At 32.1% G+C, this 23686-nt stretch overlaps 3 protein-coding genes and 2 long non-coding RNA genes across 8 annotated transcripts; 2 read left to right on the top strand and 3 right to left on the bottom strand.

The window, feature by feature from the left end:
- Positions 1 to 470: 470 nt before the first annotated feature.
- On the bottom strand, positions 471 to 3032 carry LOC108812907 (E3 ubiquitin-protein ligase SIRP1). 3 transcript variants are annotated; one of them, XM_056989079.1, is made up of 3 exons: positions 2874 to 3032; positions 955 to 2488; positions 471 to 822 (listed from the first exon to the last, which is right to left on the bottom strand). In XM_056989079.1, exon 2 carries the CDS (start codon positions 2476 to 2478, stop codon positions 1459 to 1461), a length of 1020 nt encoding a protein of 339 aa, XP_056845059.1. In that variant the 5' UTR covers positions 2479 to 2488; positions 2874 to 3032; the 3' UTR covers positions 471 to 822; positions 955 to 1458. The 3 variants fall into 3 exon arrangements, with proteins under 3 accessions (XP_056845059.1, XP_018440799.1, XP_018440800.1); XM_018585297.2 differs by lacking the exon at positions 2874 to 3032 and adding an exon at positions 2666 to 2847; XM_018585298.2 differs by lacking the exon at positions 2874 to 3032 and adding an exon at positions 2688 to 2847.
- Positions 3033 to 3415: 383 nt separating this feature from the next.
- LOC108812908 (uncharacterized) lies at positions 3416 to 5311 on the bottom strand. Of its 2 annotated transcripts, none has more exons than XM_018585300.2 (5): positions 5065 to 5311; positions 4805 to 4998; positions 4386 to 4716; positions 3952 to 4047; positions 3416 to 3844 (listed from the first exon to the last, which is right to left on the bottom strand). In XM_018585300.2, exons 1-5 carry the CDS (start codon positions 5158 to 5160, stop codon positions 3800 to 3802), a joined length of 762 nt encoding a protein of 253 aa, XP_018440802.1. In that variant the 5' UTR covers positions 5161 to 5311; the 3' UTR covers positions 3416 to 3799. The 2 variants fall into 2 exon arrangements, with proteins under 2 accessions (XP_018440802.1, XP_018440803.1); XM_018585301.2 differs by having other exon boundaries at positions 4386 to 4713; positions 5065 to 5308.
- Positions 5312 to 7030: 1719 nt separating this feature from the next.
- Positions 7031 to 8055, top strand: LOC130496317 (uncharacterized). The gene is made up of 3 exons (XR_008935428.1): positions 7031 to 7258; positions 7391 to 7748; positions 7865 to 8055. It is a non-coding gene; the product is annotated as an uncharacterized LOC130496317 (long non-coding RNA).
- Positions 8056 to 12553: 4498 nt separating this feature from the next.
- Positions 12554 to 14479, bottom strand: LOC108811078 (probable WRKY transcription factor 10). Its single transcript, XM_018583135.2, has 5 exons — positions 14114 to 14479; positions 13685 to 13811; positions 13404 to 13554; positions 13160 to 13312; positions 12554 to 13039 (listed from the first exon to the last, which is right to left on the bottom strand). The coding sequence occupies exons 1-5, from the start codon at positions 14477 to 14479 to the stop codon at positions 12589 to 12591; spliced, it is 1248 nt and encodes a 415-aa protein (XP_018438637.1). The 3' UTR covers positions 12554 to 12588.
- A 7029-nt stretch (positions 14480 to 21508) lies between these two features.
- On the top strand, positions 21509 to 22832 carry LOC130496478 (uncharacterized). The gene is made up of 2 exons (XR_008935617.1): positions 21509 to 21810; positions 22668 to 22832. It is a non-coding gene; the product is annotated as an uncharacterized LOC130496478 (long non-coding RNA).
- The last annotated feature ends 854 nt before the right edge of the window (positions 22833 to 23686 follow it).

Here is a 23686-nt window from a genome sequence, read left to right as displayed (position 1 = left end):
GACTGAATCTTTGCTCTGGAAGGAAGCTCAACAGGAGATTGCTCAGCCCCAGAATCAGGTTACAGAAACGACTGGAGCAGTACTACCGACTAGAGCGGGACGATGGTGCTTCACGGATGGATCATGGAAAGCAGAGGATACTTTTTCAGGACACGGATGGTACAGTACTTTGGAGGGTTATGAAGGTTTACTGGGAGCTAGGAATACGAGGGCTAGTCAATCTCCATTACATGCCGAAGTTGAAGCCCTTATTTGGGCGATGGAGTGCATGAGGAATTTACGGCAATATAACGTTACATTTGCAACGGATTGTTCTCAATTGGTGAAGATGGTTTCGGAACCAGAAGAATGGCCGGCGTTTGCGAGTTACTTAGAAGACATCAAGAGTCTGAAGAGAAGTTTCAACAGCTCAGAGATTATCCATATACCACGGACGCAGAACAAAAAGGCGGATAGCTTAGCACGCAGTGTGAGGCAACAAACGTCGTTTACTGTCCATATGGATACAGAGCACCCAGTTTGGTTTACAGAGTCCACATGAGTCTGTAAAATGGCCGAAAAAAAAAAAAAAAAGATAACATGAACATCGGAGATTAAACGATTGATAAAACTATAGCCTGGTTTATGTAATAACACAATTTTACACCATAAAATATAACTATGAGTCTATGATAATATTTAACTTTTTTTTTTTTGTCGGCGATAATATTTAACTATGAGATCAACGATTTTGTTTTCCAGGAGCTCCAGGTCCCTTTTTGCGAGTTGGCGGCGATATACTTCTTGAGACACCAATTTTTATACTTGCTGCTACTCCTTCCCCTTGGTAATTGTACAAAAAGAAATGAGATAAGAGAATTGAATATAAATTCTGTTTACGAATGAAAAAAAATATTAGGTTAGAAGCCAAGAAGGTAGCCTAGATACCCATTTACAGAGAAAACAGACACTTACTCGGCAATGTTCGGGCCATTATTGTGTTGTTGACCGCAGAGAGTAACAGAAGAATCAAAGCGACTAATGATAAAACCTGAGGATTCATCTCTTTACTTGTTTATTCTTTTGGTTAAGATTACTCTGAGAGAGATAGTATTATAGTACACTTATATAGAGAAAGAGATCTTGATGAAACATTTGGTTCTTAAAACATAAAGTTCGTTAAAGCCGCACCTTTTGTTATTTTTACACACAGCTCTTTACGAATTTCTAAAACTACTACTAGTCTTCACGCGTAAACGGAAACTATTTCATGTGAATGCGATTGTTGACTAAACAAGATACTGCACTGTTTCTTAAAATCAAAGAGCAACAACTGTTCAAAGCATACTTTTGTTGTTCAACGAGTACCTAGCGTTCAACCAAATCCGAGAAGCTGTATGTACAGACACACAAAAAAAAGATGAACCGTGGTCTCATGACCATAGAGTAAAAAGTCTAATGTTGCCTCAGGTATCATTTTCAATTTGATGAATTCCTGTCTTGAGAGAACAAGGACGAGATGAAGCTGCTAAACGGCCATGGGATCGAGAATGCGTTCCTATTACCATCATCGTTCTCCTCTTCTCCTTCGTGACTGTTTGCATCGCTGTTCTCAGTTCCCTGGCTACTGCCTGTAGCAGAGGACTCACTAACTTCACTGTTGTCATTTGTTTCTTCACCGGTAGTCTTATTAGTCTCATCTGCGGTAGGTAACTGATACCTACAAACAGGGCATGAACTGTGAAGCTCAAGCCACGGGAGCAAGCAGTCAGCATGGAAGCTATGCTTACATGGCATCTGTTTAGCCTCGATCCCAACCTCGAAATCATCCAAACACACAGAACACTGCAGACAAGGATCCTCGATTCTGACAGTAGCCAAAGACTCAACATCTTCTTTACGAGCTGGAGGAGTTCCGTATCTGTTGGGATCATTCTCCGCCAAGCGCTGAAGCAGGGCTTCGAATCCAGGACCGATGAAATAGTCGCTCAGAGAAGAACCAGCAGGGATGGAATCCCTAACGAGAGAGCTCGGGATGGCGATGAACTGACGATGCGGATCGATGAAGATCATGCGTCCTCTCTCTCTCTCTCCATCCGCCCCATCGTTGTTGTTGTTGTTGTTGTTGTTATCATCGCTACTCTCAGGTTCAAGTGGTCTTACTCCATGAAGAAGTTGCACAACGGAAACAGAGCGTGGTCTGTTGTTGTTGTTTCGGATTATTTCGTTCAGAGTCTCAGCACTAAGGTTCCTTGTAGCAGAAGAAGACGAAGAGTTGTTGATCATTTCCATTAAGATGGGAGCCAAGATTGAAGCGTTGTTTGTTGCTCTCCTCCGATCATTGCCATCTGAAGAAGAGTGGTGATGATCCTCATCCATCTCTTCAATAAAGCCGCTTCGACAGAGGGTGCATTTGATCTCCTCTTCCATCACCACCGCGTTCACGGTTTGGGAACACATGTGGCACCAATATCTCGTTGCGTTTGCTTCTTCTTCCATGCCCCTATTCCTGTTCATATTCATGTCATAACCAACACTCAGCTTTTAACAATTAAAAAAATCATTAAAGGGTTTTCCATGACGGAGAAGAAACACTGACCCTAGAACAAAGTCTAAGGTAAGAAAACAATACTCAAACTCACGAATTATCCAAAAAAAATCTCTCTTTAACGAGTAGAAAAATTACTAGTCAGAAAAGGAGAAACTACTTCAAAGCTTTGAAGAGAACCGAAAGCGAGGTTTTGAATGTTCGAAGAATCTGCTGGTGCTTATTCACAAAGAGGACGAACAACCAGACTAGTGATGGCGATTAAAATTGACCAAATACGAACCAACCTAACTCAAACCCCACCAACAATAAAACGATAAATGCAAGAAAGGAAGTAGAGAAGCACCTTTTTTCTCACGGACGAAATAAAAATACGAGCAATTTCTGATTATTTTGAAACTTTGAAGGAAGGAAAAGAGAGAGAGAAAGAGGGTTTAAAAGTTTTGTGTGGAGGAGTGGTGATTCCAGATCCTTCTGGGTTTCTCGCTTGTCTCTCCTGATACCGACATTTATGACTTTTTTGGGTTTATTTAATAGGCTTTTTTTTTAGCTACACTTTCTCGTGGGCTTTTTCTTCATATATTTAATTCTATGGGCTTGGCTTACACGATGAGATTAGAGTGTTGTAGAAAATCCGAACAATGGCAAAGTTCCAGTTTAAAAGTTGGAGCAAACTCCCAAGTCTCCAAACCTCATCTACCATCCCCATTTCCCATATTAACCGGTTTCGAAACATCTCTCATATCATGCCTCTGCAACATGCAACTACAATCTTCACGCGTATGAGCAATCCAGAAGATTCGACTAGTTTATTATAAGTATTTTTTTTTCTGTTCTCAAGGTCATCTCCTTCTAAACTCATATCAACACACAAAAGGACAAAACATATCAACGCCCCAATCTTTATACTCTCTCCATTGAAACCCAAACAAAAAGAAAAGTATCTCCATTTACACACAAAAGATAAACCCGGAAAGAATCATCAGGTAGATTCCTACTCTATTCTAACCACGTATCCCCAAATAAATAAATGTTTTCATACAAAATAAATAATGAACAAAAAAGCAAAGTAGAACCGCGCTTACTTGTCGTCAAACATACAGAATCTCATCTTCTGGAAGGCAGGGTGGTATATAGTCCTCTTGTTCTTTGTAAGAACATGGAGATTATTTCATAATACTCTCACTTGCGCGTTTGCTTTAAACCCTAAACCTCAGCTAATGCAGAGTAGACACTTCTTTGTTTAGAATTTACTAAGATAGCACCATATGCTCATAATGAAGACATCCCCGGCGGTTGCTTCAAACCTTTCTCTTCCTACACAGAATAGAAACGAGAATTGTCTTTATATATGTGATAAAGAGAGACGTGAAGGCAACAGAAACAAGAGCATGAACCAAAGAAATGTTGATTGGGAGACTAACATCAATTGCATGCAATGATCTGGATGTGGGGGACTTAATCTGAGAGGCTTCTTCTGCAGATGGTGATCCATTGTTCTCAGCTGTATAATGATCCACCTACGAAAGACACATATATAAAAAAAAAAATTGGATTGACTGAGTAACTTGTTCAATGATGTTAGCTGAAACTTCCCATTACTATCACTATGTAGTGTGTGTGTGTGTGTGTTATGTATATCCCAAAACAGGAAGTTATTATCACTAATCGCTCTTGTTTTTTATTTGCATCTACCATAGATAGAAGGAGAAAGGAAGAGAAGAATCATCTAGCTTAAGTAATCCACCACAGCTAAGACCGTTGAGAACAAGAAACAGGACACTCTTTCAAGATGGACTGCTTAATCTGAGTAATCAGGCATGAGAAAGCTGACTAGTGTAGATAAAACAAGAGTCACCTGTGTAGCGGTGGGTGAACTCATATTAGATAGGCCCTCTTCAAAAAGAGAGGCGTAGTAGGCAGGGTCGTAGATAGAACCACCCATGATCTCTTCTTCTTCAGCAGCGTCGCCTATAATAGCAGGAGTTGGCGGGTTCAAGAAACTGCTCCGCAAATCAGAATCAGGGGGAAGTGAAGTGTGGACAATAGAAGCACCAAGCCTATAAATCTGAAACCACAAGAGAGAGGAAGAGAGCCTAAGAAAGAAGCCAATCATCTCCATAGCCATGGTGAGCTTCACTGAAAACACGAACAAGGTGCCATACGTCTCATCAGCTGAAATGCTCCTGCTTCATCCAAACAAAGGCATATGATAATGAAACAAAACAAAACAATAATAATGTCTCCAAAGAGGTGTTAAAGCAGAGGAATAAATACCAAATCTGTTGGGTGAAGAGGATGAACCATGAGATATCGAGAAGAAGAGCAGAGAAGAGGAGAACAGCGTAGGTGCGGCCGAGACTTTGGCTATTGCTTTCGATTGCCACAAGCGCAAACAACGCAATCACCAAGTTTATCAGTAAAACTCCATTGTATAAGGCGCCTAGTGATCCAATCAGGGCGCAACCTATCTGGATAAACAATCTCGAACCCCTAAGACCCAATCAAAACAGATTTTGAAAAGAGAGAGAGAGGACCTGAGCGTAGATGAGGATGAGGGCGAGAGATTGGAGTTTAACATAGTCGCGAAGCCAAGGCTGTATTCGATTTCGCAAAGAACCACAAAGCATCATCAATCTCGTCCCTTCATAAATAAAATATCTCTACGACGCTTCCAAATGTTCCGGCGATAAGAATGGATTAAAGAGTTTTGTGTTGGCGGGAGGGATCACATCGTATCGAAGAAGAAGAAGATCAAAACATGGTATACAATGGCGTGGGCATTCGGGTCCCAATCGGGTTTCGGTTTTAGCCAATCAGATTTCGGTCTTTTGGATTTATCAAAATCAGCCCCATTCGGATTGTTTGAAAGTTTGGTTCGGAACCGGTTCGGGTTCTATTGGGTTCGGGTCGGGGTTAGTAAATCTTCAAAGAACCGGTACAATCCAATGTATTTTCGGGTTCGGATCCCAATCGGTTCTTCGATTTAAAAATATCTCATTTGTACCTACTTTGTAACCAAAATATAAGTAAAATTAGTTTGTTTTAGTTTCAAATACCCAATTTGTACCTTTTTGTAATTAAAATATAAATAAAATCGATTTAAAATAAGAAACAAACATCAACCATGATCATTCAAAATCAAACGAAAGGAGAACATATTTATTGATAAAAAAACCAAATGAATGAATCATAAAATGAAAACCACGACTTTCCAAATATTTCAAAATTCAACATCCACCTTTAACCATCAACCTTCATGTAATGGAACCACCAACATCAATATATACTATACTAAAAGGGAAATATACTCAATAGAGAGGATGTCCACGTCATTTAATTAAATCAACCAATTAGAACATTCCTTTCCGCCATGTCAGATTTAATTAGCCCATTCTAAAAATTGTAGATTTTTGCATGTGGACTCGACAGTATATGGATGGCCCAGTTTAAGACATCTTCAGAAGCCTAACATCCATTTTCATTATCGTACCTCTCTACAATTGTCGTCTCCGTTTCCTTTTAATTTCTGTTACCAAACCTCCTCTGCTATCAATCAATCATGCTCTTCAATCCCTCATTAATGAATTCGTTTCAACTCTTCTCTTTCTCCTTCTTTATAAACTGCTTTGTATTAACTTCCAATCAACCCCTAATTCCTCCTCTCAACAAGCTGAAGCCATGGTGATGAACCCAACGGCAAGTCCCCTGACTCAACCTGCAATTCCCCTTCGCTTTGTATTTCAACTTCTCCCCTTCAACACAGTCCCGAAAACCAAAGTCTCAGAGCTATTAATAACAACCCAAATGGCGAAATCAACCGGAAAGGCCCCACGGCTCTCTTCTTCAATGATGTTGTTCCTGGTTTAGGACAGTCTGAGATATGGTTTCAGTTAATTCATTCTAAGAAGCGAGAAACACATTGAAAGGTGCCTTTTTAATTGGCCTGGAGCTCCTTTTTTATGTTGAACATGTATGAACTCATTTTCGCCGTTTGAAACTAAACGACAGGGTTGTGTGATCCTGTCTATACTGAAATATGTTCATCTATGTTGATTTAGTTTCCTGTTCTTTTCCACACCAGGAGTTGTGTAAGGGATTGAGTTTGGGAACACTTTTCTTCCAGCGTAGCTTCTTCGCTCCTGTTGAGGTAATGCAAGTCTTTGCTAGATTTGATTTAAGGATATTCTTAGGCCCTATTTTTGTTGCATATGGTATTTTTTTGGCCAGATCGACTGAGCTTAGAATCATAATTCTCTTTTCTCATTTGTATTTTCTATGAATGAATGAGATGGTTTTTAATCAAAAAACCTTATGGAATCATCTGAATACATGTGAGAAGTAACCAATTCTCTAGCATAACTAATTTTCTTAAGGAATCTAATAGGGCTTCTTGATCAGTCGAGCATGAGATATTATCAACACTTTGAAAACATAGTTTTCAAAGTTTATCTCTTTTTAAAAGATCTTTACTCTGTTTTACTCATGTTGTGTGACAGATTATGAAAGTGATGATCCTGAGTTCAAACAGGAGATGGAGAAGCAGTTTCTGGGAAGTTTCAGAAGAGCATAGTCACTCATCATATGGATTTTACATTGGCCGAAGCTAAAAGGGTTGCTTTACAGTACCAAAAGGAGGCTGACAAGTGTAGAGAGCTCAAGCATTGTTGCTCAAAGAGGGGAAGGTCACTTCTTTGTGGGAGCGGAGGGCTCGACATTTAGGTTGGAAAGGTGAGTAAGCATTTCACTGTTTTGTGACTTCTTCTCAGTGTGCCGTGATCGACTGAGCTTAGTAAACATAATTTTTATAGTTTATCTCTTTTTAAAAGATCTTTACTCTGTTTTACTTATGTTGTGTGACAGATTATGGAAGTGATGATCCTGAGTTCAAACAGGAGATGGAGAAGCAGTTTCTGGGAAGTTTCAGAAGAGCATAGTCACTCATCACATGGATTTTACATTGGCCGAAGCTAAAAGGGTTGCTTCACATTGGGCGTTATATACTTCCTCATTCATAATAAGTCAATATAATGCGTATTGGTTTGGTCTACTAACAAGTGTGTACAGTTAGCTGATGGATATCAGATGCCTCTCCAACTTAAACCGAACCCAGAAGATCATCACCATGTTGACTACGGTCGTCATCAACAAGTACATGAACACTCTCAGCAAGCTTTCTTCCAGCCTTTGGAATGCGAACCCATTCTTCAAATTAAATGGGGTAACTAAATAACTCTTTTATATATAATTATCAGCAATTTTGGTCTCCTTTTAATTTTGTTGTGTACATATAAACATTCTTTTAGCATCTTAAATGGTTATGTGACGATGGAGCAGGTATCAGGGGCAGCACGATCATGGAATGGGAGCTGGACCAAGTGTGAATAATTACATGCTGGGTTGGTTACCTTATGACACCAACTCAATTTGAAATTTTCTTCCTTTTTCTGTTCACTTTTTGACATTTTTATTTTAAAACTTTCTTCTATTCTCTTAGGCTTCCATTATGTCAAGAAAAAAAATCATATTCCAAATAATAAATTAATAGAAGTTCAAAACAGCTTATTAAACTGAATAAAAACTCAAACAATTTAATTGACATAATAATACAATTTTTTTAAAGAAATTAAAAATTAAAATATATAACCAGCGGTTAATATTGAATATATCAGTTTAATAACTTTCTATTCGTGCTAAAAAAAAACTCTATTCGTACTTGCAAAGCTCGGAATATGATTCGAGAAATCAGGTTTTCTACGGGTGTAAGGTTAACGAAGCATGAGGAGATTAAAGCTGAGGCAGAGAGTTACTTCTCAGGTTTTTTGAATCAGAATCCTGCAGATTATCAAAGAGCGATAATCAACAAAATAAATCAATCAGAATCCTGCAGATTATCAAAGAGCGATAAACCAATCAATTAAAACTAATGAAATAAACATTTAAATATGAGGTTCATATCAACAAAATAAATCAAGTATATACTATTAATTATATTATATAATTTACATGTACTTATGCTATTATATTTTAATTGATTGGTTTCAGTTTGAACAGTTTAAATACCAAAGCATATCTATATATCCTAATTTCTAAAAAGGGATATACTGTATGTTTGGTATATTCGGTATCGCCGTATTTAATCCACTTTCTCTAGCTCGGTTTGGTTCAATTTTAGTAGATTGGTTTTACCGGATTAAAATACCTCTAAATAATTCCAATAGCACGTACAATTAGAAAATCAAGTTTATTACATAAACTATTCTTTTTGTTTTTAAACAATTGATGTTTACCAACTTTTCCATTGTTTTAAAAATACAAAACTCCGATTACAAACAAAAATATTGAAATACACGATCGATAAATAAAATATCAACACATTTTTCCGCGCGTAGCGCGGAGATAGACTCTAGTTTATGTAATACATAAGTATTTTAGATGTTCAATATATCTTAATGTATTTTGAGTACATATTAGGAATTGAGATCATGTTTGGTATAAAATCTTTCTAGGGTTTTGAATGTTTCGGGTTCTATCGGATATCCATTTAGATTCGGGTTCGGTTCGGATAATATCCATAACCCGAAATACCAAAAAACAAGATCCATTCGGTATTTATATCGGGTTCGGATTAGTTCGGATTCATTTTTATCGGATCAGATTCGATTCAGATTTTTGGGTTCTGTTTATTTGCCCAACCCTAGTATACATATTTTCTCCTCACAAATTACAAATTCTCTTTTAACCAAATTAAATCTAAATCAAATCAAATCAAAATAAATGACTGCATTAGCTCCATTTGCTCGCTATCGTTGAAGCACATTTGGTTCAGTGGTTTGACGAAATGTTCATTAGTATTTTTACATCAGGAAATTTGGATTTCAATTCATGAGAATACTAATTATGCAGAATATTGGAGAAAAGACTTACAAGAAATTTCAGGCATAGCGTAAAGCATACCGTCAAAAACAAGTTTTATTGGACAGCTCAAGTGAATTACGTAGGATATTAAAAAAAAAACTTACAAAAGATTTTTGGTATGACGCAAGGCGTACCGTCAAAAATGGATCTAGTTCAGGTGAATTATGCAGAATATTAAAAAAAAAACTTTGGTATGACGTAAAGCATACCGTCAAAAATGGATCTAGTTCAGGTGAATTATGCAGAATATTGAAAAAAAAACTTGCAAGAGATCTTCGATATGGCGCAAGACGTACCGTCAGAAATGGATTTCATATGTCAACTCAAGTGACGTAGTTAGACGGAAATTCTTATAAGATATGTAAAATTGTCCGACTATAGTATCAGCTTTATAACTTTTCTTTATAGTAGTAATAGCTTAGTTAACTTAAAGAAAAAAAACTCAATCTGCTTCCACCAGGCCCACTCTTTTTTTTTTCTTTTAAGTTTAATTTTAATATCAACTTTCACTGAACTTAGGCTCCCACCATGAGAAAAAAAGACTCTAGTAACACTATTTGTAATCAAACTTCAAAACTACATAACTTATACTTACATTGCGTCAGATTCTTTATTCATTTTGATTCTAAAAATATCAGGAATACTTAATTCTACAAAATAAAACAAATAATAATATATAATATTTTTAAGAAATAAAGCAACCTAAAAATAATAATAATTTTGAAGTACGGATATTCAAGCATATATACATATATATATATATATATATATATATATATATATATATATATATTACCTAAGCATTACATTTTATATAAGTTTTACAAAAAAAAATATTTATTAAGTTTATCATATTAGCTATTAAAATTTTGAAAGTAAATAAATTTTTATTTTTGAAGTAAAATATTATTATTTTATATTTTTATTTATTTATTTTTGTACGGATCGAATCAGATATCCATTTAAAAATCTATAATTTTCTGGATTTGAAACGCTGAATATCTCGTAAAAAGTCAACACGACGCAATTTTAGATTCAATAAGAACACTAAACAACAGAAAAGAGGCTCTAGAAGTATTATTTGCAATCAAATTCAAATGTAAAATAACAATACACTTGTGAGATTTCATGATTTGTTTTTGGAAAAAATTTACTTTCACTTTGTTTACCACCAATAGAAAATCATTTTCGTAAATAACTCGATCATTAAAGTAAAAAAAAATTAAACTAACCCTACTTTATCTTCAAACTTATCGCATATTCTTTGTAGAAATATCTGCCGTTGAGATCCATATTCTCTCTCACGCAACCGGCGACGAAAGCGATTACAGAGAATCATGGCTCAAAAGCTCAAAGATGTCAGCTCCTCTCCACGATTCACAACTTGTATGTTTTTAATTTGTGTTTTTTTGTTCGTTTCAATTAATTTTGATTTTGTTCTTTCTATTATCAAAAATCAAACAAAGTTGGTTTAGACTTCTCATTTGAACATGTCGAATTGAGTTCTAATTGGAAATTTTTGCTCACTTTTTTGGTTTAGTTTGGATTGAGTTTCTTTTTAAATCTCGAATTCAAAAAAAAAGATGTTGTTTCCTTCTTCTTTTAAAAGTTGGATAGGATTGGTTCCATTTATCAATATTAAGCATCATTAACCGATAGAATTTAAAGAGTAATTCTTAGGTTCACACCATAGGATGAACTTGTAGGTTCACCAAACAATAAAAATTCATTTTTCATATTCAGTATCTTTTAAAAAATAAAACAAAATATTGTCAAATTTTATTATTTTTTATAAATAAAAAATAAATAAAAATAATAGTAGTTGCATTTTTAAAAAAAATATCATCAGCAAAACACTAAAGCATAAATCTTTGGTAAACCCTAAACCCTTGGATAAATTCTAAATCCTTGGATTTTAAAAAAAATATTTTTAACAGAGTTAACAAAACACTAAACCCTGAACCCTAAATACTAAACCATAAACCCTTGGGTAAACCATAAACCCTTGGATAAATCATAAATTCTAGGATTTGAGATTTATTCAAGGGTTTAGGATTTACCCAAAGTTTTAGAGTTTATTTACGGTTTAGGATTTCGTGTTTCGCTGACGGTATTAAAATCATTTTTAAAGAAGTGTTTTTGTCTGCAACTATTATTATTTTTTATTTATTTGAATTTTTTAATTTTAAAAATATAATATAACTTTACAATATTTTATCTCCTTTTTAAAAGATATTGAATATGAAATAACAAAATCTTATTAGTTGGTGAACCTACAGATTTACCCTATGGGGTCAACCCAAGAATTTCTCAAATTTAAATAGGTCAAAGTCCAAGAATAAAAGATTTATTCTTGGGTTCACTCTTAGGATGGACTTTTAGGTTCACCAACCAATAGAAATTAGTTATTTCATAATCAATATCTTTTTAAAAAGGAAACAAAATATTGTCAAGTTATATTATATTTTTAAATTAAAAAGGTTAAAAATAAATAAAAATATTAATATATACAGAAAAAAAGAAAAATTAAAAGTATTTTAACGCTGTCATCAAAACACTAAACCCTAAACTCTAGGGTTTAATATTTTGATAACGGTGTTAATTTTTTTTGTTGCATATATTAGGGTCTATGGTTTAGAGTTTAGAATTATCTAAAGGTTTAGGGTATATCCAAGGGTTTAGGGTATAACCAAAAGTTTAGTGTTTAAGATTTAGGGTGTAGGATTTAGTGTTTTTTTGACGATGTTAAAAATATTTTTAAAAAATAATTTGTAACTACGATTATTTTTTATTTATTTTTAACTTTTTTATTTTAAAAACATAATATAATTTGACAGTATTTTGTTTCTTGTGTTTTTAAAGATATCGATTATGAAATAATTGTTTTCTACTGGGCGGTGAATCTGCAGGTTCATCATACGAGTGAACCCAAGAATAACGCTGAGTAAAATGCATTAAAAATCATAATAAGCTGATGATGAGTACAAGTTTTTGGATATCTTGTATTATTATTGTAAAATGCATTAAAAATCATAATAAGCTGATGATGAGTACAAGTTTTTGGATATCTTGTATTATTATTGTATATCACTATGGTCTACGGGTAAGGATAGAAAGAAGGGGTGACATCAAAAGTTTACGATCTAAAGGCTGAGACCAAAGTTGAGATTAAGTCGATCCCTGATCCCTTTGAATACCTCTGTGCCGTCCGGTATCACACGATCAATCTTCGGTTCTTCATTCCGGTTCATCAAACCATGGTTCTGGTTAACCGGTAAACTCGGCAGCTTAGCGAGTCCAGTCATATAGAACTGTGTCATATCCATTGGTGGGTCCAACGAAGAAGGGAAAAGACGCATGGCTTGAGAGGATGAAGGCGGCCTGCCTAAACGCACGGTTTGGTGATTGTTATAGTCTTGAGACACTGATGAACCGTACCGGCTTTTTAGACCGGAAGAACTGCTACCACGTGCAGCTGGTGGATCGTGCTCGTGTATCCCATCGTATGTAATCAATAGAAACTTGACATCTTCTGCTCCTCTCTCCACATGCTTCTTCACATTGCACGCACTGTATGTGCATTTGTAGTAGCTTCTGCACCAAAATAAAAAAGTATATATATATAAAAAGCTAACATATCAACTAACTAATTAGATTATGAGAGAATGTTATAATAAAAATAAAAAGATGAAGAACATAATGAAAGAAACAAACCTTGCATTTGGGTTCCCTTTGACAACTTTCTGACCGTATTTTCTCCAGCGAAAACCATCGTCAGGATTGTTTTCTTCAGTTTCCACTTGAATGATAACTCTTTGGCTCTTACATGATCTTGTGGCTCCAATCATGGTTGCTCCCCCAAATTTACTGCAAAATAATTAGGTGTAGTCTAGGTTAATTTAATCAATATGTTAAGTTTAGTATTATTAATTAAATAATACTGATGTTATCTTGGGACCTTCTCTTTGGAGATGAAGGCTCAGCATCTAGCTCATCAACAATATTGTGATCATCTTCCATGTATTCCTCGTCGTCCTTGTTCTCCCTCTCGATTTCCATGTTGATGACGTCGGTTTCGTTAACGGCTGGACCAGATTCAAAAGAAGCGTCTATAGGAGCATCAATGGAATCAACATGAGATGGGATATAAATGGAGGCTTGGAATATCAGCAGAGCATGTAAAAAAAACTAGGCAAATCCGAAATGGAAGCAAACTTGAGACAGAAGCAACTCTATTACCTTGTTGAGGAGGCAGAGCAACATGCATTGGATCGTTGTTGGATACCTTCATCATTGCATGGTCGGCACCAGAACTTTCCACCGCCTCTGGAGGCCCACCATTGGCGACTGGAGACGGAAGGATCCTCTGGAATATGTTAAAAAGAATGATTCCACGTTAAATCTAACAAAGTATAGTTTTATCATTCATACATAAATTATAATTAAACTGTTATCGATCTGAAAATTGTAAACGCAAATAGAGTATTCAAACGTGAATAAAAAAGGAAATGTTAAATTCTATATCTAATTTATATTGCACCTAAATGTTTTAAAATATCATACATAACAATAATCCTAAATATTTTCTACATCCACATATTCATTCGACTAGTATCATATGATTGTATATATATGTAATATGAAACAATCATAAACATTGTTACTTACGTGTGTAGGATCAAAGAACCTGTTTGGAAATTGCAACATAGCAGATGGGCTGAATCCTGGAGAGATTAGGAGGAGAGGAGAAGGAACGGTGGGCGACGGGTTCCTGAACAAAGCAGCAAATGGACGGTTGTTCTGTATCTCGAGCGGTGGAAGATTGAATTCAATTCTTGCAGCTACTCTCTCGCGCAGACCGGATCTTTGTTCAGACTGATGATTAGTCTGAGGGAAGATCTCGCTGATCTGATCCACAACATGACCATTGTTGTCGGCTTGATTCAGCATTGCCAGTAGCGTTCTAGGGCTAGGACTAGACGGTGAAGCCCAACACGTCGTCATTCCTATGTTGTTTCCATCAAAAGCATTCATTTCTCCTGGAGAAAACACTGAGACGTCAAAACAAGACACAAATAATAATAAAAATATATAATGATCGTCGAAAATGGATATCTATTTGGAATAATGATATATTTTAAATTTTAAATATTGGTAAATGAATGAAAATGTACTTAATTTACAAATAGGGGTAAAGAAGAAACCTCTTTTATTCAGAGGAAGCTAGCAGGAAAAGAAGAAGACAGAAGAGATGGGTGTGTAACATAAGAGGGGGAGGGATGGTGTTTATATAGTAAAACTAGCAACCATTTTACTTTGGTAAAAAAATTATATGGTCAAACTTTTGTCATTGGGATGGGTGTCAAAAGATTTTTTTATAAATTTTTCTTTCATTTCTATATTCTGCTATATAATATTTTTATATAAACTCACTATAGTACTCTCTCTATTTCATTATAAGTGTGTTTAATTTTTTACACACGAATTAAAAAATGATTTAATGTTCTGTTTTACTCTTATTTATTACATTATTTTGTTTGATTTTATTAATTATTAAGGTAAAAGTAAGAGTAAAAATGAAAATAAAATATTTAATATTTATCTTGAAAATGTAAAACAAAACTTATAACGAAGCAAAATTTAAAAATTAAAATAACATTTAATATAAAACAGAGAGACTAATAGTTTACATAACCAAACTAAATCAGATTTAAAACCAATCTATTGTATATTGTTAAATTATCGGTTTGTAATCAATGCCACTGTAATCAGAACATCAAACTAGTAAATTTAATTGTTTTTTATTGTTAACTAGGGATGTATGCGCTAAAGATAACTGATTTTATGGAGTCAGTTAAGACAGTTTGGTTTCGAATGTTTTACTGAAGTTTAAAACGTAGGCATGTCTTCGCCTCGCCAGACACCACCAACTTTAAATTTTTACCAACTTAATTTCTAATAGAAATCAAATCCATAAATGATAAATTTAAATCTCTCTCAGACAAAACCTTACTACGAAACTACTACTACTTTGCTAGTATTTATTAATAGTTCGAGTTAAAAAAAAAGATTTGAGGTGATACATACAGTAGATTTAATCAACTTTAGATAGTTTTAAATCGTTATTTTCTGTCAAACAATAGTCATTGAAATATGTAATAGGTTTAAACGAAATAAAATATTACAGTGTTTTTGTATTAATTAATAGCTTTTTACATAGGTAATATAATATATATATATATATACATTATTTTTAAAAATAATAATTATTAATACAGAAATTTATATAAATATAATATTACGGTGATATGATATTTATTGGTACATAAAACTTTTAAAATTAAGATTAAACTTTAATTATAATCAGTTTAAATGGTTTGAAGTTTTTTATTTTGGTATTATTTGGATTTTGGACCAACGCTATGAGTCAACCAAGTAATCAGATTATTGATCCACAAATCAGTATGACTAGGGTAACTAACGAGGGTCAAACACATGTCATAATAAACTTTGATCATTGTTGTTTAAGAATAACACCGTTATGGAATGATTGTATTAAATTGTTGACTATCAAGCGATGTAAACTAATGCATTGATTCTTAAAAAAAATCAACTAATGCATTGAGTTTTGTTAATGCAATGTGCAAATAAAAGATTCTATAAAGAAAAGATAGTCACACCTAATTTTGTATAGAAGGTTTGACTACGGAAATAGAGCAGAGTCAAAGATCTGTGAGGATCTTGTTAACAAATAAAGCTTTAGTGAAATCATTCTCAAATTAATTTTAATCTTATCCTCTTTACTGTATGATGTAAATTCGATTTATAATAGTAACTAGATTTTGACCCGCACGCCCGTGCGGGTGTATATTTTTATAAAATATGTTGTTTTTAATGTTAATATTAGAGTTGGAAAAAGAATCCGAATCCAAAAAATCGAACCGATCCCGATCCAAAAAGAAGTATCAAACCCGATCTGAAATTGATTAAATATCAAAATTGTGGTATTTAGAGAACTGAAACCGAATCTGATCCGAACCGCAGTATTTCAAAGACGTGAATGTATTTGAAATAGATTTATATACTTATATATATTATTATTTTTAGATTTAATGTAAATAAAAACATTCAGAATATATATGGTACTTATAAATTGGTTTAAATAATTGAAAATATATATAAACAGTGAGATGTAAATATCTAAAAAGTTAAAGTATACTCAAGTCACTAAAATTACTTAAATAAGTATTGATTATCTATCCAAATATTTAAATCAAACCAATTTATATGTTAAGTTCAAGTATTTTTATATATGTTATTCAAATTTATACGTAATATTTATATTTTATATATTTTGAGAAATTTAAAGATATAATAAATTTTAAAAATAATTTAAACGGGTTATCCAAAACCCGAACAAACCCGCAAAGATCTGAAGCGAATTCGAACCAAAATTTATAATTCGAATGAGACTGAAATCTTTCACCCCGGAAATCCGAAACCCAAACAGACCCAAACCAAACCCGAATGGGTACCCGAACGCCCACTCCTAATTCACAATCAAATTTTCTTTTAAAAACACAGCACACATATAATTAATAGTATTTTATATGTACTATCATATAAATAATCACATATATTATATTTTTAAATTTAATGTGAAATATAAAAATAATAATTTAAGTTGGTATATGAAATTTGACTTTGTATTGTATTTTTCTTATACATATTGAAATTATTTTTTAATAGGGGTTATTGGAAAATATTTTAGTAAAAATAATTTTTTGAATATATGTATATTTTGAATCAATTTTTGATATAAATAAATAAACTTTAAATTATTATTTTGATTTGAAATATATATATATATATATATATATATATATATAAAGTTTAAATTTTGTTTTATGATTATTTTAGACAAATAATTTTTTAGGTAATTAGATTAACTCATTTTTGTATTTTAAAGTTGATCTAAATAGATAGTTTCTCATAATATAATATATTTCTAATTTTTAATAACATAGTTCATTCTTTTCTTAATATACTGTTATCTATGTTTTCAAATAACTTTATATCATTTCTAATAATGATATTTATGTTTTCAATAAAATTATTTATTTTAAATTGATATTCATGTTTTCAAACAAATGTATTTTTTAAACTGTTATCCAAATTTTCAAACAAACATTTTTTCAAATTGTTATCTGTATGTTTTCAAAGTAAACCTAATTTGTATATTAGTTCTAATAATATAGATATCAAAATATAAATGTTGTAATTAATATACAAAAGGAATATAACAATATATGCATATGGACCGAGAGATCTTGTATCCCATATCAAAATACAAAGAAATCTAATATGAATTTGATTTTACAATCACTTTTAAAACAATAATCATATGTCCACAAAACTATTTTTGGTCATCATATTCTTAATGGGCTTGGGAGATCTACTAACGAATAAAAGCTTTGCAGAGAATTTTCATTATTAAGTGGAGTGGCATTTGATTGTAAATATTAAAGAAAAATTAAGGTAATTTCCCATTTGTAGTTCACTTTTAATAGGATAGAAGTTTAATTTTTTCTTTTCTTATAAAGTCAGTTCATCGTTAAATTTTTTTCTTTCTTTGTTAAAGAAAGTAAGGTAGAAAAAAAATTAAATTTCTCTTTTGATGACTGTGGCATCATCTAAATCTTTTTTTTTGAGCAACTAGCTAAATCTTTTATAGTTTAAATTTTTGTTAAGTTTCTTCCTGGACTTATGATAGACTATCCAAAATTTTAGAAATGGACCAGCATATATATATATACAGAATTAAGCATCAAATATTCATGTTGATAACCCAACAAATTTCTGCTTGATCTTTTTTTTAAAGATGATATCACCGTCATATTGTTGATTGATGTTTTAGACCTCTCCTCCAAATATACAGCAGCATAACTATTGTAGGATGCATACAATTAGGGCTGAATACGGATCAGATATCTGGAGTTTGAAAGTATTTGTGATTGGTTGCGTATGTTACGAAAATCTAATTTTTTGTGTTGCTTTTCTTCGAAAAAATACCGATATCCGAAAAATAGATATCGTGAAAATCTCCTATATATTAAAGGAGAAACATTTAAAAATAGTAAACTCAATTTTGTAATAATTAAAAAAAAACATTTGCTTATGTGGCAATCAATTAGATAGTCAATTAATTCTAAGTGCCATCCTTACATTCAAATTGAAAAACATGGTGGTCCAACTCAATTTATTATTCTCGCTAGAAACATTGAACGCTAACTATATGATATCATATCTCCAAATAACTAAAGCAAAGTTTTAACAAAATCGTTCATATTAACAAAATCGTTCATATGCTATCATATCTCCTATTAACTAAAGCAACGTCTTAACAAAATCGTTCTTAGTACGAAGCATTAACAAAAAACGAAATCTAGAAACTAAACATTATCGTTTTAACACAAGGGATTTAGATGATCGTTAATTCATGGGGTCGGCAATATGTATCTTTAGTTCTTATGTTAACAATTCAGTCTATCACCAAACTCGACTCTATATCAAGACTGAGCTCGTGCTCTGACCACCACCACAGGATCGAGTCCTTCTCCGTCGCAATTGTCTTCCACCGTGGAATGAAGTTTCTTCTGTTCAAGTCACCTCCGTCTGTCCAGCTCTCACTCACGGCCAGTTCCTCCTAGAATCTATTTGTCTTCAGCTTCGAATTCGGTCACGACCTTCTTCTTTTACAACCATGTCTCTTACGTTGCTTTGTCGCACTTTGTACCTCACGCCGCCATCTCCATTACAGCTCCAAGTCAGCAGACTCTGACCGGAATCCATGGCCACGAAAATCTCCTCCGTGTATATTTTGAATTTATCCATATAAATATCACACTTATATATATTTTGAATTTATCCATATGAATATCATAAACTCTAGAAGCATCTCTTAAGCATACAACTAAAAACCTAAATCTTTATTTTTTCGACTTCTTTACAGGTTAACACCGATTATGCATGCCCATGATATATTAGTTTTTAAAGTCTCCAATTTTTAATAAAAATGGATCCGGTCCATCAAACTTGAAAATCTATTTGACTAAAAAAATTGGAGACCTTATCGCATAAAATTATCAATACGATAAAATATGAAGAATAGGTAATATTGAAATCTTAATTCATTGCTGAAGAACTTATATAATAACAAAAATTGTATTAGGAGAAATTTTTTAACACATGTAGAAATTAATGTCAATACTATATACTTTAAATATTTATAAAATAAATTCATCATGCGCAAAACGCAGGTCTTATCCTAGTATATATATATTTACGGATATTTACGAATACTTACAGATATATCATCTGTTTTGATTAATACAAATAATCATAAAAATTCGATACAAATTTGTTTTGTAAAATAATTTTTCATGATATGTAAAATAAAAATTAAAAGAAGTAGTGAATCTACATATTTTAAAAAACCTTTAAATTTAGTTAACAATTATAATAACACAAAACATAATAAGAAAAAAACTGTCATAATTTTTTTCTTTTCTTTTTATGTAATAATTTTATATAAGTAGTAATATGAATACAGTTTATCATATCATATGTTAGAATAATAATTATATAATTTTATACATTTAAAACTTTAAATATAATCAAGATATACATATATCTATATATTGCCGGATTAGAGCGGATATCCGCTTTCCAAAATTTTAATATTTGTGATTTGCTTCGATTTTAACAGATTTAACTTTTAGTTTTTTCTCTGCTTCAAAACTTTACGGATCGAATCGAAACGAATAATGAATTGAATAAAATTTAACACATAAAATGTCAAACCCTAAATACAACCATCATCATTTACCATGGCGTTAACACCATCGATCCACTTCTCCCACTGTCCCTTCATGGTTTGATAAGAAAAGACAAATCAGTAGATAATCTATTAGGGGGGTGTATTCAACCGAGAGTTTCAGGTGATTTGTATTAAAATTACAAATCAACTGTTATTCAAACATGAATTTTAAAAACTCATTTAAAATCCACTATTATTAAACTTGACATTCCGTAAAGTACTCTGAAATCCACTGTTATTGAAAATATTTTAAATTGTGGGATTTTAAAGTTTTGAGGTGAATTTAGGGTGTTTGGGTGGAGTTTCTTAGTTAAAAAAAATAAAACTCAAATCCCACTGTTTTAGGTGATATTCTAGAGTAGTTTAACAAAAATCACCTAAATCTCTGCAACTTATTAAAATCATCTAAAACTCCATTAAAAATCAAATCACATCAAATGCTAAATTGAATACATCCCCCTTAATCTATTCTTTCAAGATAGTCAATATGGAAAAACATTATACTCTCAATTTCCTTCTGATTTTGTGGCAAGTTCTTGATTTATTCAATACTTAGGGTATGATTAGTTTCTCTACTACCACCTGCAAACGCAGTTTTTGCGATTAGTAGCAATTGATAGCGTTTCAAAATAATCATAAAATCTGCTACATATCGCGTCATACCGCTCCGAACCTTTTAAATCAAAAACTTGTTTCAACTAGTGTTTGCGGTTGTGGACGGTTGCGGGTGGATAAATAAATATAAAATTAATTTAAAAAAAAATTAAAAAAATTTAAATTAAAAATTAAAAATTGAAATATTATAAATAAAAATATATACACATTTTATATATTAGTTTAAATTCACAAATAGTGTCACAATTTGTTTTATAAAACTTTAAACTAACTATTCATTACAATTTTTAAAAATTAATATACACATATATATAATACACACACATATAAAACAAAACAAATATCCTTTTAAAAGTTATAATATAAATCTTTAAAAAAATTATTAAAACTTAACTTTCAACTAATTAAAAATAAACATATTATTATTATGATTACTATTAGAGATATTAGGCTCCATATACACCAAAAATCCATATTTAAGTAAATACCCTAAGCACTATTGATATTTCTAAGCTCCAATATTGTCCCTACCCTTGCTCTTGCCCCTTCCCATGCCCTGCCTGCCCAAACTCTCTTCTAACTTCTCTCTCTCGTATCTATCCAAACTCCCTTCTTCTTTCTCTCTTCTTTTTGAACAACCCTTCTTCCTTCTCTCTCTGTATTTCTGTATTTCTTTATAACTTTATCTCTTACCCAAATAATATTATTCATTCTCTTTTTGTATTATTTCTAATCTCTTGCACAAAACAAATGGATTCTTTTTCTATTTCCACTATTGTGGATGCAAAGAATGTTATCTTCTTGAGGAGTTCATCTACACTAGTCTTCATGTCAATTTGTTTGATGTTGACCACGATTTTGAAGGTTTCAGGTGAGTACATGACACTACAAGAGAGATCTTTTCAATTCACGTGTTGATAAATCAAATGTCAGTAGATGTTAACAAAAGATGTGGTTTGCAAATTTTTACATAGTGTATTGTTATTAACTGATATATGTTTTTTTAACCGTTACAAAATATGTTGATGATTTTTAAAATTTATGTGTAAAAACATTGAAGTAGCTTGTGTTAGCTATATATATGATTTGTTAAATGCTACAAAACAGGTTATCATGCTAACTTAATCTTTATCTATTAGTTTCTGTCTTTTTGACGGTTAATCATTATTGTATCATATGTAAACTAATAAGTTACATCAACCATATGTTTAAGTGCTAAATAATATAGTACATTAAGATCATTGCTTTTGTTATATGATAAGTATTATTTTGTAATAAACAGATTATATGCTAACAATTTATATAAAATATTGAGTTAAAGTTAGTGTTAAACTTCCTTTTTACAATATAGTTATATTCATATGATACATAGTTTGTTAGGTGTTTCATTATAGATTAACATGATAACTTAATCTTTAGCATATACATGTGTAGTTAGCTGCTATCAAACATGTTAGACCTTTTTGAAAATGGGTGATTAAATATTCAGAAATAATTGCCCTTAACTGATACATAGTTTGTTAGATGTTATAAAATAGGTTATCGTTCTAACTTAATAGTTATCTATGTAATTTGCATTGCAATCCCTTGTTCTTCCATTGATTTTCAGTTCAGAAATTTTAATTGAAAAAAACATAAATTGGGAGGAAAATTTATAATTGTGTTTTGAACTGATATCCCAGAAAATATATTTGGAGCTTTGATATTTTTGAATCTATGATTCACTAGTATACATGGCACTTCAACCATCAATGTTATTGATGTGCGATGGTGAAGATGACGAGTTGGGGAGGAGGAGATTAGTTAAAAACATAGCTGATGATGATTAATGGGATTCAAAAAGAAGATGAATTATTTGAAGAATTCACTATGGATTAGAAAATAAGTGAAAGATTAATGGTGGGGAAAGAAAGAGAAATAAGATGAGGGTAGAACAATAGATGGAGAATCGGGAAAGAAAGAGAAATAAGATGAATTTAGGGCAGGGGTAAAATAATCATTTTGTGTGTATATTGCTATAGAGATTGGGGATTTCTATGCATTTAGGATAGTTTTCTAATTTTAGTTGTTTTGTGTATATACAAAAAATTATCTCTTACTATTATTATTATTATTAATCATATTATATTAATAATTATTATATTTTATCACAATAATATGTTTTTATATTTTTATAATGGTATAATATGTTAATATTGGTAATTTATTATTATACCACCATAATATCTCATAACCAACCAGTCAATATCTCGCAAACGTAGTAATTTTTAAACGTTGTGTTAGTCATAAAAAATATTTAATAACGCTTGAAACCGCTACCACTCGCATCTGCAAACTTTCGTACCTGCAACTGTAACCGCTGCGTTTGAACCAGTCAGACACTTAGGAAGACATTATGATGTTCAGGTGAAAGATGATGTTCTAGAAAGTAGATGAAGTACAATGGCAAGGTTTGTTCTTTACCAGAATCAATTTTAATATGATCTTTCTCAATATTAGTTTATGTAATTAAATTTGAAAACCTCTTAAAATGATCAAAGGATAAAGATATCCAAAACAAAAAATACTATCTCGACGATGGATTCTCGTGGTGGTAAAGTTTACTACTTTCTATTCTTCTATTTATATGTATGCTTGATAAAATACATTTGGAACACAACGAAAAGAAATTATAAAATAGTCTTGTACGTAAAGGAAATACGATAAATACGGATTTTAACAGATTGGAGTTGAAGCCAGATCATGGA

This window comes from Raphanus sativus, chromosome 6 (genome assembly GCF_000801105.2).
Source record: "Raphanus sativus cultivar WK10039 chromosome 6, ASM80110v3, whole genome shotgun sequence".
Lineage (NCBI taxonomy): Eukaryota > Viridiplantae > Streptophyta > Magnoliopsida > Brassicales > Brassicaceae > Raphanus > Raphanus sativus.
The sequence above is the reverse complement of the archived record's forward strand: the minus strand, read 5'-3'. Positions and strand labels throughout refer to the sequence as shown.

Coding starts and splice junctions, on each gene's coding strand:
- LOC108811078 (XM_018583135.2), bottom strand. CDS start 14,479: ATGAATGCTTTTGATGGAAACAACATAGGAATGACGACGTGTTGGGCT. Junction 13,812..14,113: donor GGTTCTTTGATCCTACACAC/GTAAGTAACAAT, acceptor AACATATTCCAG/AGGATCCTTCCGTCTCCAGT. Junction 13,555..13,684: donor TGCTCTGCCTCCTCAACAAG/GTAATAGAGTTG, acceptor ATGCTCCTATAG/ACGCTTCTTTTGAATCTGGT.
- LOC108812907 (XM_056989079.1), bottom strand. CDS start 2,478: ATGGAAGAAGAAGCAAACGCAACGAGATATTGGTGCCACATGTGTTCC.
- LOC108812908 (XM_018585300.2), bottom strand. CDS start 5,160: ATGATGCTTTGTGGTTCTTTGCGAAATCGAATACAGCCTTGGCTTCGC. Junction 4,999..5,064: donor TCATCCTCATCTACGCTCAG/GTCCTCTCTCTC, acceptor TTGTTTATCCAG/ATAGGTTGCGCCCTGATTGG. Junction 4,717..4,804: donor CTCTTCACCCAACAGATTTG/GTATTTATTCCT, acceptor GTTTGGATGAAG/CAGGAGCATTTCAGCTGATG.